The sequence below is a fragment of the Crinia signifera genome, chromosome 3 (genome assembly GCF_055691185.1).
Source record: "Crinia signifera chromosome 3, ASM5569118v1, whole genome shotgun sequence".
NCBI classification, from domain to species: domain Eukaryota; kingdom Metazoa; phylum Chordata; class Amphibia; order Anura; family Myobatrachidae; genus Crinia; species Crinia signifera.
Window position 1 is genome coordinate 127,610,851 of NC_139219.1, and position 18,830 is coordinate 127,629,680.

At 40.7% G+C, this 18,830-nt stretch overlaps 1 protein-coding gene across 1 annotated transcript in view; it reads right to left on the reverse strand.

Annotated features, from left to right (window-relative positions):
* The window catches only part of PACRG (parkin coregulated), a 583,836-nt gene that overhangs the window by 230,491 nt on the left and 334,515 nt on the right, over positions 1-18,830 (reverse strand). The window contains exon 3 of the mRNA XM_083176499.1: positions 6,412-6,583. Coding sequence (XP_083032625.1) covers positions 6,412-6,583 — 172 coding nt within the window. The remainder of the gene's footprint in view (positions 1-6,411; positions 6,584-18,830) is intronic.

An 18,830-nucleotide genomic window follows, 5' to 3' on the forward strand; every position in this document is an offset into this window, starting at 1 on the left:
AGGAAAAAATAATTATTAAGATGATCTGTTATTACATTGTCTCCATCAACAAGATTTTTTATTATCTGCCTTTTGTTTTTCTCCTTCCACTTACTGTATATACCTAAAAAAAGTTCTGCCTCCTTTAACCACTGACTGGGCCATTTTCTCCTTAGCTTGTGCACATCTTATTAACTTCTTAGGGCCCCCATACATTAGCCCGACTGGTCCTAGGGACAAGTCGGACCCGATTTCCCCAGCAGCTCCCCGGGAGTGTTCACACATGATTAGGCACTTGATGTGCCAAGTTTTGCATTTGATAAATCGCCATGCGATTTATCATATGCAACTCCGGGGGAGCTGCAGTGGGAGATGCGGGCAGGGGGAGAGCCGGGCAGAGTCAGTCGGTGGCAGATGCTGGGGAGCTGCAGGGGGGGAGCCGGGCATGGTAAACTGTCAAATAGGCAGTGGGCAGGGGGGGTGGCTCTTGAGAGGCAGGCAGGGGACACAGAGGCAGTGTGCAGGGGGACGCTGGTGAACCGACAAGTGAGCTGGGAAGGAGTATCGGGGACTCACTCTGCAAGGAAAAAAACAATACAAATGAATGGGCAGCCAGTGATTGGCTGAGAGCTCTCTCAGCCAATCACTGGCTGCCCATTCATTTGTAATGGTTTTTTTTCCCTTGCAGACTAGAGTGAGTCCCCGATCCTCCTGCCCACCTCCCTCGTTGGTTAACCGCGTCCCCCCGCGCGCTGCCTCTGTGTCCCCTGCCCGGCCGTCCAGCGCTCCCCCACCCGCTGCCTGTTTGACAGTTTACCATGCCCGGCTCCTCCCTGCAGCTCCCCAGCATCTGCCGCTGCTGACTCTGCCCCGCTCTCCCCCTGCCCGGCTCTCCGGCGTCCCCCGCCCGCTGACCCTGCCCGGAGGCTGCATTTCATATTTAGGAAATCTTATGTGCAGCCAGTCCGACTGCCCGACTCTGATACGATGCGCACGGGACCGTGCATCGGATCGGAGGGGATGTCTAAACATGCGATTTGGGCCGATTTCATGGCCCAATTCATCCGGATTGGGTGAAATCGTGCCCAAATCGCATAGTGTATGGGGGGCTTTAGACTCCTGTCTAACAAGACATGTCTTTGTCTTCCTTTTTTTTGCATCTGCTTGTATTTCCTAAAAGCAAACTTTTTTCTTTAACAATACTTGCTACTTTTCTTGTAAACCATTATGGCTTTTTTTTTTCTTGTGCTTTTCCTGACCCTTTTGATACAAAGTTCTGTTGCCGTTAGTATTGCACTTTATAATTGTTCCAACCTCTCCTAAACTCCTTCAGAGTTCCTCCACACTACTAAAGAATCGCATACACATTATTTTAAAATAGGGGGACCCACCATGTCAATTTTTTCCAATTTTCCAATACAAAACGAGGTTCAGAGGTGAATGGCTGGTTAAAAATGTGTGTTTGTGTGTGGAGGGGATTCATGCATTTTTAAGAGAAACTTTTTCTAGAATTGACACATAACAATGCCTGCACAGATCAAAGTGATTTGTGTAATTCTTTAACCCAACTCATCTTCCACAGTTAGGCATACAGTATTGTTCAGGAGAGTTTGCTGGTGGTTTTACGGCAGTATTTAACCATTTGAGTGCCAAGTGAATTTGTCAAAATAGGTGTGAATATTGCCAACCAAAATTTTTATTCATCATAATGACCTGTAATGTTTACCTTATATACGCATTATAATCTTTTTTACACAACATTTTTTATTTGAATTTATATAACAAAGTTGAGCTACACTGGCATTTTTTAGCAGACATTTTGCACATCTCTCACAGAGATGCTGGCACTCAAAAGTTTAATACATTAAAAAGATAGGCATGTCCAAAACTCTGTGGGCCCCATAGCAACATTTTAAAAGGGACAATTTCACAATGCTTCTAGAGCGACACCTCTCCCCAGCAGATGTTATTTTCCCATAATAGTGCCCTAGTTTCTTTTCTAAACCATAGTAGTGTCTTCGTTAATGTTACGCCCCATAGTATTGCCTTAGTTAATGTTATGCCCCGTAGTAGTACTCTTTTTTGTGTTCCATAGTAATGCCCAGGTTCACATTACATCACATTTTATAGCTGCCCGTACACATTATGCAACAGAGTAAACCCAATTCACATTGTCACATATAGGCCCTTATTCTGATCGGTGCGGATATTCCCGCATTCTTACGGTGCGGTCCGCACGCCACGGTGTTTTGCCGCGTGCGGCCATCGTCCGTAGAAACGCCCACGTGTCCTCCGCATTCGGACGGACTCACTCTTTAAGAACAGGGCGTGTTTACGGACGACATACAAAGCATGCGTGTGCGGGAGAAACACTCCGATTCGGCACGGTATTACAGAGTATTACAGAGTATGCTCGGGAATACCGCATCCGAACGGGAGCCAAGCGGTGCTACCGCCCGTAAGCGGAGTATTTACGCCAAACAACCCACTATGAAGTATCTTCTGCTATACATCACATGACCCACTTATTCAATTACCTATCCTCATAAAAAACTGCTTATTTGGAACATGTCGAATACACATGTGTATTGCTAGTATTAATATTCTGTCATGTCCATTGTTAGCAGTTTTAAAGTGTCTGACAAGTACAGCATATGTGGGGGACTAGTAAGGTTTCCTTGAAGCAGCAATGGTTTCAATTAAAGCACTGACAAGCGTCCTATTAGTGAGTAATGAGTAAAGGAGTAGATTCTATTGGGTTCAGGTGTTAATGGTTGTAGTCATTAGGCGTACGTTCGCCTAGCGCATGAACGAGTGGTGTCCGCAAAGCAATAGTACACTTGTGGACACCGCACATTTCTGCCCTTTTTGATCGCGTGCATTCGGAGTGGTTTCCGAATGTACGCCCCCCAACATAAGTGTACTCCCCCGTGTCCGCCCATGTTTCCGCCCCGTTTTGCCCACTTTGAAACTACGCCCATGTGTCATTCCGCATGACGCCCATAATACGCCCCTATTTCCCGAATGATAGCGGTGAACAGTTCTGGACGGGATCTGGCCGAACTGGTACCGAGTCAAAGCGTGGCACATGCGCGTTGCGTTCTCCACGCATGCGCAGACGCCGTAAACACGCGATCCGAAAGTATGCGGTAAAGTCCGCGTCAATCAGAATAAGGGCCATAGTGTTTCCAGTTCATATTATGCCACATTATAGTGCCTAAGATCATGTGATGTAACACTACAATGTCCTCTGGTTCACTTTTATATGTACCACAATTCAATCTTTGCAAGATTGCTTCAAATTACATGACTGCAAAAACGCACTATTGCCGCAGCAAGGGATTTTTTTTTCATTCTAAAGTTACTAAACTTGTTTTGGTACTTGTGAGTTATCCGGACGCCCGATTTCAAAATCGGGTCGGATCGGGCACATCGCATCGCATCGCATGCGACCATCGGATGCGATGCGATGCGATGCGATGCGATGACCCGATTTTTCCATAGGAATCAATGTTAAAATGGACTGAGTCCATTTTAACATGGAATTCAATGGGAAAAAGGGGTCCTTTTCATACCCCTACTATCCAAGTGGGCATGGAGTTGGATATAAACCTGTGGCGAGCGTAGCGAGCCACCGAGCCCGAAGCGTGGCGAGCGTAGCGAGCCCCGCGAGGGGACACGGAATACCGTCCCCTCGCGGGGCTCGCTTCGCTCGCCACGCTTCGGGCTCGGTGGCTCGCTACGCTCGCCACAGGTTTATATCCAACTCCATGCCCACTTGGATAGTAGGGGTATGAAAAGGACCCCTTTTTCCATAGGAATCATTTTAACATTGATTCCTATGGAAAAATCGGGTCATCGCATCCGATGGTCGCATGCGATGCGATGCGATGCGATGCGATGCGATATCGCATCGCATCTGATTGTATGCCTTAACTTAAGGCATACAATCAAAAAATCGGGCGTCCAGATAACTCACAAGTACCCTTGTTTTTCCCTGCTATATACAAATTGCGGTCTAGAGTAACATCCCTGAGAAACATTCAGGTCAACCACACACACACACACCTATTATTATTGGTGTGGTTTATCTGTGACAGTTTTGGCGTTACTGTATATGCTTTATGTTTGTTGATATGTACTGTATGTGTAGTTCTATTGAAATAAATAATTTTTTATTGTAATTAAATTAAGTTTTAACTAAAACTAACAGATTTAGCTATCATTTGATAAAGCCATTTGACACAGTGAAATGTGTCAGCAGTTCATTTACCCTACAGAATCCTGGTATCTACTTCCTCGACTATTGCCTTTATCTGAACCAGCCCTACATTCTTCTTGCCGACCACAGCACAGGAGGTTTTGACATCAAGCCCCTACACCGCCAGCTATCCTCCTTCGGTGAACTGGACCCTTCCTTGGACCAGCCAAAAACACCTGCCCAGGAGGCAAACAGCAGTGCTGAACTGTGCCCATACATGGTGAACGGTAATTAAATACCACTCTTATTTTCCTTTTGGAGTGACACACAGGGCATAATAGCAACGGACAGATCCACACATTCTAATTCAGGCTTTACCAGGAACTGAAAATGTTGCTTTTTTAAGTCTAGTGCACTAGCAATTTTTTTTTAAACATAACCCTTAAGGTGCCCATACACATTACAATTATTGTATACAATATTGTGTACAATATCGCATCTCATCGCATCTCGGTTTTGCGATGAGATGAGATCTAGTACAAAAAGTATATGCCGAGATGCGATGAGATGCAATATTGTATACAATATTGTATACAATAATTGTAACGTGTATGGGCACCTTTACCACAATTTATTGTTTATATTGTTTTATTAATATTTTGCATATTGGTCACAATATGTTTATTAAAATGTTTCTTTATTTGTAAAACTAGTCCAATTGGTTTATAGTATAATTTCTTTAGTACTTTCAGTGCTGCTTTTCCACACCTTTTGTCTTTCTCTGGGGATCAACTTCACTCTCAATAAATATGTACTAAGGTACCCGATAATAATCATTGTGGACCCATAGATTGTAATTTATGACTTTGATCTTCATAATTGTGCGATAAGCTTGTGCACCGGTGTCTCCCCAATCCCCCATTCCTTCTTGTATTGCATAACTAGATATATTGTAAAACTTTGTAAAGTCCCCTATGTACAGTATCACTAAATGGTGAAAAAATGTATATAATACATGTAACTGTAACAGGGAATGTGGGCTTCCAGCTGTAGGCCATGAAAGTTTCTGAGGCTTCAGTAGCTACACCCTCTCTCCGCTTGATACATTAGGGGTTTCTATTTTATCTTTCCGTGATCTTAAACATTGATGGTCCTTTGATATTCAATTCCACTCCATTCTATTCTAAAGTGTGCTTTCCCTGCTGTTTTGCAGTGGTTTTGGCCTAGTTATGGTGTGGTTACCACTTCAAAACTGCTGGGATTTAGAACTCACCACCAATTTTTCTCATTGTTATAAATTTATTAACAAATATGCCACACTGCAGATGCAAGGAGCAAAAATGTACATCCAATAATATCAACTACATTTAGGGTAGGATCAGCACCATTTTAAAATGAACCTAATTTTTTATTTTCTGTTTTAAATTGAAGCTTTATGTTTTTTAATAAATCGTTTAGTAAGAAGAGCTCTACTCCATTTCGGATAATTTAGAAATGTTCATATCACTCCCAGGTTTATGACTTAATGGAGACCAAGGGAAATACATTACGCTGCCAATTGCAATAAAGTACAAAGTTGTTAATAATTGTGCCTGCATTTAGAAACATCACATGTAGCACAATATCATTTCACTGTCAATGCTATATAAAAGATGACTCCATTGAGACAAAGGTTGAAACTGAAGGTGTGAGGACATTTTTGCTCCATAAGGTGGAAGTTTTAGAGAGAGGCTTAGAGGTATTTACTGGTGCAGTATCTTATCAAAATAACAGGGAGATTTTTATTCTTAGAGGAACTTTCAATTTCAGTAACATTATTTTTTTTAATGCTTAAAAAAGATGATAGCAGTACAAATAACATTATTGAGTTTTGGCATCCTCAAATCATAGAAAAGTTATGGTTTTGCAGGTATGTTATAATGCCTATCATATTTAAGTTCTTCACGCATAACCCTCTGAGGCACTTATGTATTATATAGCTTCCCTTCTGGACTTGTAACTTGGTGGGACTGCTATGCTATTACTGGTGCCTGTCCTTGTGTTTCCCTCCTATATCCCTATAGATTGTAAGCTTGCAGCAGGGCCCTCTAACCTCCAAGTCTGTCTGTTGTTACCCAGTTTGTTTTATCAATGTCTACCATTGTAAAGCACAATGGAATCTGCTGCGCTATATAAGAGACTGTAAATAAATATTATACATTTAGTCAGTTTCACCTACATACTGCACTTACTTTTTATAGGTATAATAAGCTGTGGAATGACAGGTAGAATCTTTGGTCCTCCGTGCTCTAACATATCGTGGACTCCTTGACGAGCAAAAAACTCATAAGGATGTGTCATTTCACAAAGCCCATCAAAGAACAAAGGCAAGTAGTGATGATAGTCCAACTTCTCGATCTCCACCTAAACAGAAGTTAAAAAATAACAGATGATATATTAAACATTCAAAAGAAATTATGGAGAAAGCAAAGATTTAATGAAAGTAAATCTACTTCTTAAACCATTTGTAATGCAACAATATTATTACAGATATAATCTATTAAAGAAACATTGTGGGGAGCATATATTTAAAATTAAACTAATGGACTGGTTATGAGTTTTAGTTTGCCTGAAGGGAATGACTTCATTGGGATGATATTCTTCCTGTTGCCGCCGTCATTCTAAATCTTCCCGCAGATTTTAAACTAAATGAACAGATGAATGTACAAATGATTAGATTTACTTTTATAGTTGAATATTACAAAGAATGTACTGGGTTTTTTAACACTTATTTTATTCTCTGTACCCCCCTGATGTGCATGGCCTTGGTTTTGCTGTTCAGCAGTGACATCTACATTTTGCATATAATCCTTGTAATGATTATAAAACAACATTTGGTATTAAAAATAACATGTTGGGCACAGCAGATCACTCCTGCTGGGCTATTATCACTTATTCTGAATGTTATCACATAACACAGGAGGTGTGATAGCTATATTATCCTATAGTTTACACAGGATTGAGATTCTCTTTTAAATGCATAATTCAACCATATCATTCAAAGTTAGTATGGCCATGATTACATTGTTAATGCTATAATACAACATGCTATATGCCCATGAAGAACTATGAGGGCACTTATATAACAGACAATGCTAAGGGATAAGCTTGGGATGTTTGCATTTACAGCAGTGACATTATCTTGTTTTCCATCTGCTCTTATTTTTCTACACAGGTATTCCCGATGCCTGCCTATTATACTGGTCAACAACAATATTGTTTATGGGTCTTTTTTCTTATAATACTTTCTCTGCTATGCCTAAATGAGCAAATAGACTTTTCCTATTGTAGCCTCATAATAGTATCCCCATTCAGTGGCAAACACAGGATTTTTAGAGGGGGGTTTCCAAATGTAATCCAAGTTCTCTCCAGCACATTGGAGTAAGTACGGGAGTCTGAGGGAGCGGTAACAGCCCTGAAAATCTTTTAATACACTGGATACTGCATGGAATGCAGTATTAATATTTGACAGTATATATGGTCTATAGTACAGGCTGTTTCAAACGTTTAAATAAGATAAGTGGTCAGGAAAAGGTTAACATGTCATAATAAATAAATACACAAACATAATCGAACCAGTACTGCACTTTCTAAGCTCACAATCTCCCACTTAATGGTAAGGCTCCTGATTCTTCCTCCTGGCAGCTGCTCTCTGGTCCATTGCAATGTTTGAGGGCTCAGATCCACACATACAGTAAATGTGGTATAAAAAGCTGGTACACTAGGCATCTGCAGCAGCTTGGCTCTGTCCCTTACACTGCATGATGTGGTGGCAGCTCTATTGATCATATGATATACCAGTGTTATTGTTGTCATAATTTAAGGCACTTGCCAAGAGGGGGAGGGGGTTATGGGCAACCAGAAACCCCCCTGCATTTGCCTATGCCATTGATACATGAAAATAGTGTGTGAAAGGGATACAGTGGGTGACTGGAGAGGCATGGATGACATGGAGGTAGTGAGCGGCTGGGGCGACAGGGAAATAGGAAGTGACTGAGGAGGCAGGTATTACAGGAAGATAGCAGGCGCCTGGGGAGGCAGGTGTTAAAGGGAGATATTGGGTGACTGGGCAGGCAGGTCTTAAAGGGATATAATGGGTGACTGGGAAGGCAGGTGTTACAAGAAGGTAGCAGGTGACAGGGGAGGCAGGTGTTACAGGGAGATAATGGGCGGTATTCAATGTTCTCCGTCACAGCTTCGCATGGCGATAATAATATCTTATCATTTATTTCGCATTGCGTTAATTTATCGCTTAGTTCATTCTTCCCGCTATTCAAAATTTGTATGACGCGTAACTCCTCCTTGCGATAAAAGACCTATGAGGTGAATGGTGGGAGTTTCTATATCGCTTTCCCGCCATCGATAAAAGGTATATATGGGCATGCACGTGCGGAGTTTAGTCATTGTGGACACGTGTGTCGTAGATGCAGTTAGCTCGCGGTCACCTGTATCGATTTTTAACTGCGACATCATTTTTCTGAAAATTGGCTTCAACAAATGGTAATTATTGCACTGGATTTGTACTTTCTAGTGTTTTTTTTCACTTAATTATTCTTTTGTATATTTTGGATTAGTTTTTAATTTGTCTGCGAGCGCAGACTATCTAAAATCAACTCCACGCCAATGTGGATAGTGTGGGTATGAAAAAGTCGGAGGACGTTGGCCTTTATCCTGGGGGGTGGCGTTGACTATGGGGGGCCATTTCACATTGTTAGGACCCATCAGGGTGCTTGTACAATCAAAAATCGTATACGATCGCATCATATGCCTTTGTATGGCAAACGATGCAATGCAATATTTTATTGGACAACATCGCGTCGCATCGCATCGCATACCATCGTATACCTTATTTAGTGTTACGGTATACGATGCGATGGGCGCCGTGCTAGGAAACAAGTACCAAATCTTTCTAGTGTGTGGGCACCTTTACTGTTCTGCCCAATGTGTATGTGGTTAATTGTGGTAGAACAACTTTGATTAAATGAATCTTTATGGTGTTTAAACCCTAATATTGCAAATCAAATCATAGCTCTGATTAACAGGCTTCATCTTTGTTTTCTGTGCAATAGGTGAAATGCGAGGATTCAAAATCCAGGAATAAACTCTACATATACAGTACTATTAGAAATGTGTTCTTTTTATTGTTAAACATGTTTTAATATTAATTTAAATACTCAATGTATGAACCTATATGCTGCATTAATAATGTCTACAATAATGCTTCCTTTGTGTACTGCATCCAGTGGTATGACAGAGGGCATAGCAATCTCTGCAGCTGTTGTGGGACAGTGATACAGGGATTCCAGGAATCAAATTTCCAATAATAACCTTCCAGACACATGCTGTCTGAAGCACAGACAGTAAGTATTGGGTCTTCTAGAACCGACCAGTTTCAGACAGAAAGGCTTCCGCCAGAAACCACACAGTAATTGAAACACTGAGAGCCACAACTGTCAGTGTCTGTCATCTGTGATTTGTTGTAACATTCTTTGTGAAGCAAGGGTGCTTTTCCTACTTAATGAAAAGATTAGGAAGTAAATGGAAGACTAGGATAATTTAATGACAGCAGGCACTCATCAGTGAACTTGCTGGCAGACAGTACAGACTAAATATGAGACATATGCAAACATCAATATTAGTATGTCAAGTAGGAAAAGTCAGCTGTGTATATCTTAATGCCTGTTTGACCATGAAGGAAAGCTAGTTTGGGGAACTTAGCATTCATTCCCAATAGGAATAAATAATAATAAAATATAGAAATTATCAAAATACTGACGATGGTATCAGGCTCACAGCTTAATCTAGATCATTTTGCAGTCCATAGTCCAAAAAAGAAATCATAAATACAGTACAAAACATGGCTAGCAGACTGCATTTTGATTGCAAGGCCATTAGTTGTAGTTATGGAAAATATTGATGTCTCCAGTTACCCTGCATCTGTCCTAATGGCGTAGACAGACAACCAGAGTAAAGGCATTTTACTGAGAGATGCTGGTGGACTGTCTCTGTATTACTTGTTGTTTGAAAGGTAAAATAAGTTATGGGCATCTACAAAATTCAGGACCTGATTAGAGGTTCAAGCTGCCCTAGGCTAATACACATGTAGCTCCCCTTGTAATGCTGCTTAACACATGTGTATGAGCGTGCACGTAACAAAAGTTATACAACTGGCATGTAGGATCTAATGTTTGTGTACCACAAATCCTCTTTTTTGCCCCCCACCACAGTACATCGGGACATGTGATATAACATGCTTGGAATAAATTAGGTCTTATTTTTTTTTCCTCCACTGTCACTTGCAATGTCCTGGCACCCTAGGCAGCAGCCTAATCAGCCTATTGGTTAATCGGGCCCTGGTAAAATATGATGCAGTAAAGAACTACCAAGAAGTTTGTGTCGCACTTAGACCAAAAGTGTGGTGCGTGTCTGTTATGCAATTCATTCAACTGCTGCTGTGACACCCTATCGTTAAAAGTACATCATGAATATATTTTTATTATTTAAGAGAACTGCACAGTTTTTTTTATTTAACTGGAAATCCAATGTAAATTTGACTTCACCTTCTAAACCGCAATTCATTTTGGTCTGTATTACTCATTTTAGTTTATGTAGGACATTTTCAATTAAGAAATTGATCATTTGGCAATGTTACAAGGCCTTATTTCCGAGTGTTTTCAATTTCTGAAATAAGTATTCCTAAAACATGGCCTTTCAAGGTTATAGAAGCAGCTTGCTTAATTAACTACTTTAGTGCTGGAAGGAGGAAAGAATGGATGAGATCATAGTCCATGGCAGACAACAATAGCTATCTGGCCTTTCAGTAAGGGATTGCTATTTTTTGTAATAAGGTTTTTTCTTCCATATAGGTACATATAGAGGGAAACGCACACTCTTCATATATACCATGTGAGTGCAGGGTCAGACAATGATATATACAGTAGGGCAAAAAAGTATTTGGACAGCCACCGATTGTGAAAGTTGACCTACTTAAAAAAATGAGACAGGCCTGTAATATCCATCATACAGTATGTATACTTCAACTATGAGAAACAGAATGTGTAAAAAAAACAGGAAATCACGTTATATGATTTTTAAACAATGTATTTGTATATTCTTGTGGAAAATAAATATCTCCCAACCTGCAATATTCTGGCTCTCACAGACCTGTTACTCTTCTTTAAGAAGCTCTTCTATCCTCCACTCGTTACCATCGTGGTGGTCGTGTCGGAAAAATCGCGTCGGTCGCATCACATGCGATTTGGTCGCATGCGATGCGACTGACGCGACCGACCTGATTTTTTTATTGAATCAAATGTGAATAGGGTCCCTGGGACCCGATTTTACATTGGATTCAATGTAAAATATTCTCTAGACCCCCAATTTTAGACCGTAAACCCCACACCACGATTGACGCCAACCCGAAGCGTGGCGAGCGCAGCGAGCCCGTGAGGGGCGGCGGTGCGCGTCCTCCAACCTTTTCATTTCCCTACTATCCACGTCGGCGTGGAGTTGAGAATATAAAGTGTGGCGAGCACAGCGAGCCACCGCGCCCAAAGCATGGCGAGCGTAGCGAGCCCCGCGAGGGGACGTGTATAACTTCACAGGTATACGCGTCCGCTCGCCACGCTTCGGGCTCGGTGGCTCGCTGCGCTCGCCACACTTTATATTCTCAACTCCACGCCGACGTGGATAGTAGGGGAATGAAAAGGTCGGAGGACGCGCACCGCCGCCCCTCGCGGGCTCGCTGCGCTCACCACTCTTCGGGTTCACGTCAATTGTGGGGTGACGACAGGGACATATATAATGTGAAATGGGTCATATTGGCCCATTTCACATTTTTTACTATGTGAGATGGACTTAATCAAGTCCATCTCATCTTGTGCCATTATAATGGCACAAGACCGACGCGATGCTCCCGATTTCAATGTTAAAAAATATTTTAACATTGAAGCCTATGGCAAAATCGCGGGCATCGCGTCGGTCGCCTCGGGGCCAATGTTAATGGTCGCGACCGACGCGATGCCCGCGATTTTCCCTTTGCCGGCAAAATGGACCTGATTACAAAGGAAATCGGGTCCATCGCGGGCATCGTGTACCTTAACTTAAAGGTACACGATGCCCGCGATTGTGGCCGTGCTAGGAAACAAGTACCAAGACATCTGTCCACACCCTCAAAAACTCAGACTGCAACCTCTCCACCATGGCCAAGACCAGAGAACTGTCTAAGGACACCAGGGACAAAATTGTAGAGCTTCACAAGGCTGGGATGAGCTACTCGACAATATCCCAGCAGCTTGGTGAGAAAAGATCAACTGTTGGTGCAATTATAAACAATGGAAGAAATACAAGATCACTGACAATCTCCCTCGACCTGGGGCTCCATGCAAGATCTCACCTCGTGGGGTATCAATGATCTTGAGAACAGTGAGGAATCAGCCCAGAACTACATGGAGGGACCAGGTCAATGACCTCAAGTGATCTGGTACCACAGTGACAAAGGTTACCGATAGTAACACACTACGTCATCATGGATTCAAATCCTGCAGCGCCCAAAAGGTCCCCTTGCTTAAGCCAGTACATGTCCAGGCCCTTCTAAACTTTGCCAGTGACCATCTGGATGAACCAGAGGAGGATTGGAAGAATGTCATGTGGTCAGATGAGAGCAAAATAAAACTTTTTGGTATAAACTCGATGATTTAATTAAAGGCATTGGTTAATTATCATGATAGTATGAGACAAACAACCTGAAGACAGCATGGAAGAATACAGTTTCTTTCCAAGAGCCCTGACAGGCCATTTTGGTGTTAGTACACCTTCATCAAAGGGCATCACCTAAATAAAGAACCATGGGCGATATATATACAAAAATGGGTTGGAGATCTCACCTGTCCTGTGACTCCCACCATGCCACATCCATGCCATCCTCCACGGTCAGCTGCTGCAAGCGGTCCAGGTACCAGGGCGTGACCCGGAACCTTTGCGCTGTCAGCCAGCAGGAGGGGAAGCGTGGCTCCAAAAAACACAGAGACATGCAAAGATACACAAAAGTCAGACCAGTAACACAGTGGCGCATATCTCCAAGTGCCCCAATGGGTGCTCCCATTACAATCCATAATTATATACTATTATTTTAGGGGACATATAAACCTTCACTCCACGCACACTGAGAAGATCCTTATACAAAACGCACAAACAACAAGTAAAATGAAGGACATAGACAGAAGGAAAAATAACCCCTCATGTAATTACATAAATTATTGATAAAATGGATAGTCAATCAAATATATATTATATATAGCAAAAATCCTGAATACAGATTGTCAGATCATTCATGTGTAATGGGGCCTACACACATGCCGATTTTGTGCCATTTTCTAAGCGATTTAGCAAGGTCGCTCAGAAACTAAGCATACATCGGTGTGTGTGGGGGGGCTAAACCGATATAGATGCGCGGCCCCGCGCGTCTAAATCGCATTAAGATGAAGAATGAGCATGTCCCATCAATCTAGCAAAATCGTTTAGCAAGACCCTGCATATCGGGCGCCTTTTGTGTGGTGTCTTTTTTTTGTGCTCAAGTGACCACCGATTTTGCTCATCTGGACACTCCCTGAGCCCAAGAAGAATCTGGCATGCTTAAATCCCTAAGCAGAATCGCTGAGGCATATCGTTGACACATTTTGCACGTTCTAAGCAATATAGATGATTTTGTGCTCAAAGGAAATCTGCTATGCTAAATCTGGCATGCTATATCTCTGGCCAAAATCGGGATGTGTGTAGGCCCTATTAGAAACATTACAATCAGTGATAAGCAACATACTGTACAACAAAACCCTGACAATCTTTAGAAGTTGTTTTAATATTCATTAGCCTATTGTTTAATATCCAGAAGTTATGTTAGTGCAATGTACAAAATATGTTTATCTGCAGCACTGCAGAAGGAGGAATTAAATAAATGTGTGGAGTTCCCTTTTAATAACACAGAGCGATATAAAAATATTGAAAATTTAACTGTATATTAAAGTCACCATGAATCTTGAACTATTCATTAACTGCCACCAACATTTCAGAATTATATTTAGCATTAGCTGTAAACACTAAGCAATTGCATTTAAACTATATTTATTAAGTAGTTTAATTTGGTTGACAAGAACATTGATAAATGTATCAGAGAGAAGACTAGGAAAAAGGAAGGTTTGCAGATTTGCTATACATTAAAATTAAATACGGAAAATCATACCCTCAATAATATCAATTCATTAACAGACTAATTCCTAGCTTCATTCCTTAAACCCCTCTTAATAAAACATAAATTCGTACCAGGAGACATTGTCATGTGAATAGAAGGAATGGGATCATTAGACAGACAAGCATTAGGTCGACAGTCACTAGGTTGACACCACAAAGTTGACATGCTTCAAAGTCAACATGACTAAAGGTCAACATGGGTTTAGGTCGACAGGGTCATTAGATCAACAGGGTCATTAGGTCGACATGGGGAAGGTTCAACAGTCAAAAGGTCGACATGGGGTTCACTTTTTTTTGTCCCGAGTTTCGAAACAGTTGACATGGACACTGAAACGTAGAACTGCATCGGCTCACCATGCTTCGGGTAAACTATTTTATTCTCCCACCATTCCCTAGTGGATGGTAGGGAATGAAATACTGCCTGTCGGCACATGTCAGCACATAAAAAAAAAAAAAGAAAAACCCCATGGTATGGGAGAGAGTAAAACACAGCAGCTGGTCTGGGAGAGTTCAGGGCCGGTTGTGTCCATGCTCTCCCCTTGTCACCCCTGCATAATATATAGTTTTATTAAATGCTGGTAAATAAATGGTGCAGTAGAAAACCTGGAAAGCTGATTAAAAAAGGGCTTTTTCATACAGAATGATATACATATTGTACATATATATTAAACAAATTGCAATACAAATGTGAATGATCTTGGGCAGGATTCCTTAAAGATATCCATGGTTGAGTACTGATGGTTTAATTAAACTAACTGTGATACTGATTAAGTAATCTGTGCATACATATACCAGAGATGGTCGCTGATGAAAGGGAACCTCTGCCGGGGGAGCCAAGCTCCTGCGAGCAGCAATTAGAAGGGGGCTGAAAACGGGAGCGCGCACCCGGCGATTTATCATTGGGGCACACTCCCATCACTGGCAATATGGTCGCCTGCGACCATATTTCCAGTGATTTCAGCCTCTATCGCCCCCGTGTGTACACAGCTTTATGATGCCTTGAGGACTGAGTTTGGGGAAATACTAATCTAGGGAATTGATCTGACAATTACTTTATGAAACTGGCAACAACTTATATTTACTCCAGTGAAGTTAAATTGGAACAGATATTTTTTTCCTTATTCTGAATCAATGGCATTAGAATTTAATTTAAAAAAAGTTTGAGAGTGATAGTTGTTTTTCAACCTCATCAATTACATAGCTATGTTTATGTAAAGTGCTTTCTGGCAATAATAATAAAAATTTAAAAAAATAGAAAAAAATGTAGGATATCATTTGTAGCCTTGCAATTTCTATCAGGCCACTGAAGAATGTATTTGTATAGTAGCACCAGTATTCACTTATTTATGTTTTTTAGAACTTTTTTGTTTTTGTTTTTATGACTTGAAAAAGATCTATCTAGTATTGTAGTCTATTTTTTAGTACGTGTCACAAACATTATTTTAAATGGTAAAAACAGGCAGAACAATAGTAAAAGTAATACTTAAATAAATATACATTTCTGATTTTACTCCACTGTAAAATAATAGTATACATCCCAATGTTAACAAAGGTAAAATCTATAAAGTCATCACTACCCATGCAACCAATCCTCCAACTATGAATAACCATGCCTATTTTTGGATGACGTGCCACACAGTTATTTGTATGCAATGATGATCAACTTCCAAATACACATTTACTATACAATACCCAGTAACGATTTGATTGATTGCAACCCCTCAAGATCATATATAATGCCAGATTTAAAGCAATCTAGGAGGTCATAGTTTCTGTGTTTTAGCATTAACACTGCAAAAATAACTTAAGTAGCAATACATCTAATTTGTTAATTTAAATAACAGCAAATAAATCAATCAAATAAAATAGCAGGTGAATAAGTGAATTATACAATTTTGGCAGTATAAATACATTTGTATCTTGAACTACTAATGTTTACATTTAATAACAATTTAATTAGGATACATACATTTGTTTCAATCATTAAAGGAACATTTTAATAGAACCACCCTCAATTAATTTTTTTTTTTTTAAACAGCTAAATAGGGAGCAATGATAGGAAAACAGCAGCTCAGGCTGGATCCATACTAATTGAAGTGGTCAGTAAACATGACTGTTAAATGTGGAATGCACTCAGGAACTGTCTGTACAAGGTAAATAATAAGCCCTTATCTTGGCACCAGTCAAATGGCTTCTCCTCTATGCAGATCCCATTAGAAATCAGTTGTGTTGTTTAAAAGGTGCCAATCACACAATTGTGTTTGTTATGTGAATAAACAAAGGCAGTTTGTTTTAGTGCAACCAAAGCTTGCCTTCCCTTCCAACAGCTACTACTCTACATATCAATCGAAAGCTATGAGCACATTGTATTTATCCTTAACAAGTGATTGACAAAGTGAATTTAAGAATTTAGTGAATATATTAACATTTGCTGTAACTGTAAAGGTCAGTAAAAAAATACAGAATTAACCATATAGTTACCATGTTGCTAAAGTACATACATTTCTTTAAAAAAAAAAAAACGTAGTAACTAACAATGAATATGTGGACTTAGTAACAGCTGTGGCAGTTTAGGACCAGGATTTATGGGGGAAAGGTTGCATTTGGTTATATTTAATTTTAACACAGTATCAAATGCTTTCTCCATAGCTAAATACATTGCAATCCCAAATCACATACAACTGGTCAAACGGGATACCCAAAAGGCTGAGATAGTTACCATAAAGTGCTGTGAGGTGTTTGTGCACTGTAGAAATAACTAATTATTATTAATACATGACAGTAGGCAAGGTTCAAAAACATAGCTGCATATATGAATGTGGACCGACATTCCTTGTATAACAGGGGTCTTTAAATCAGTCCTGCCTTTCCATGTCATATAAACATAATACATTATCTAGAATAACAAACTAAATAAGCAGGTAATAATAGAAAGTGAAAGTGATTATTTTTATTGAACATGTATTTCTTCTCTGGTGGTTGAACAGTGACTAACTGTCACAAAACTAGGCTTGCCTAGTGATGGCAGAAATATAACCACTCACAGTATAGTAAATAATAGGCATTTACTGATGGTAAGATGGAATCCCCTATCTGCCCAGATCCTGTGGGATCAAACTAATCTGTGGTCACTTGGCAAAGGCAACAAGGTGCAACCAATCACAAATAAAAGACAGCTAATTGACTGACTGGTTTAGTTTTGGCATTATGATGATACCTGATACTTAATTCCTCTTTTCTATTGATGATCCAGGAAAGTGCCAGGTCCATCACCTGGCAAATTGTAAGATTTCAGCCAGACCTGGGTATAGTGCAGGGTCTGAGATCTGCGTCATTTCCTTTTACATTAAGAAAAATATCCAGATTTATAGGTGTTCAAATGAAAAACCCAGGATTTTCAGGTTAGTAGAAAAGAGATATAAGAAACACATTGAGGCAGCACAGGGCAGTGATTTTTGTGAACGGGTGCAGCAAAATGATTATTTGCTGGCCTGTTTGCACTCAGCAGTGCGGACAGGGGGGCGTGGGGCGACAGGCATGGGTCGTGCCCATGGGAACGCTTAGCGCTTCATGGGCGTTACCATGAAACCACTGGGCGTTCCCATGGTAATTCATCGGTGACATTGGGGGCAGGCAGCTGACCTCACCGGATGCAAAACATCCATTCGCATGCGTGCGGGGGGAAATCAGCATGCATACAATGAGCGGTCAGCATTTAATTGACTCGAAAAGCTGCATAATTCACAGCTATCCCCGCTGTCATCCTTCACAGACCTCAAGCTTCAAGTCTGCAGGCTGTGCAGACTTCTACTCTATGAGAGACATCCATCCATACTGTAAATCCATCTACAGGAAAACAATAAGTACCTGCACCCATACACCTATGTACACCTGCGTGTTATTACCTGCTATATTCTGTATGTGCAAGTTAACCCTTGACTACCCTGTTAACTTTGTGCTCCTCACTACAATAAACCACAATTCCTTGTTAAGCCTCCAAAAGAGTGTTGTCTAACAAACACCACAAGCACTGCTATATACTCTGCCAACCTGCCAACATATTTGCCATTATTTAATAAAAAACAAGAACCTAACAAAAATTGTTATTCATTGTCTAACCACTGTAGGTGTAACAAAATTAAATTATATCTTGCCCCTCTCCCCCAACCAAAAATGTTCCTTGCTCTACATCTCATATGACAGTAGCATAACTCCCAGGGACATTTTAGGCAGTAGTCACTGGGCTCCAACTGACACAGGGGCATTAAGAAAGGGTGCTGCTGAATTACAGTAGGACAGATTTCATGAAGATTTCAGACATGTAATAGAGATTTGCTACAGTCACTGCTGACTCAAAAGCATCCTT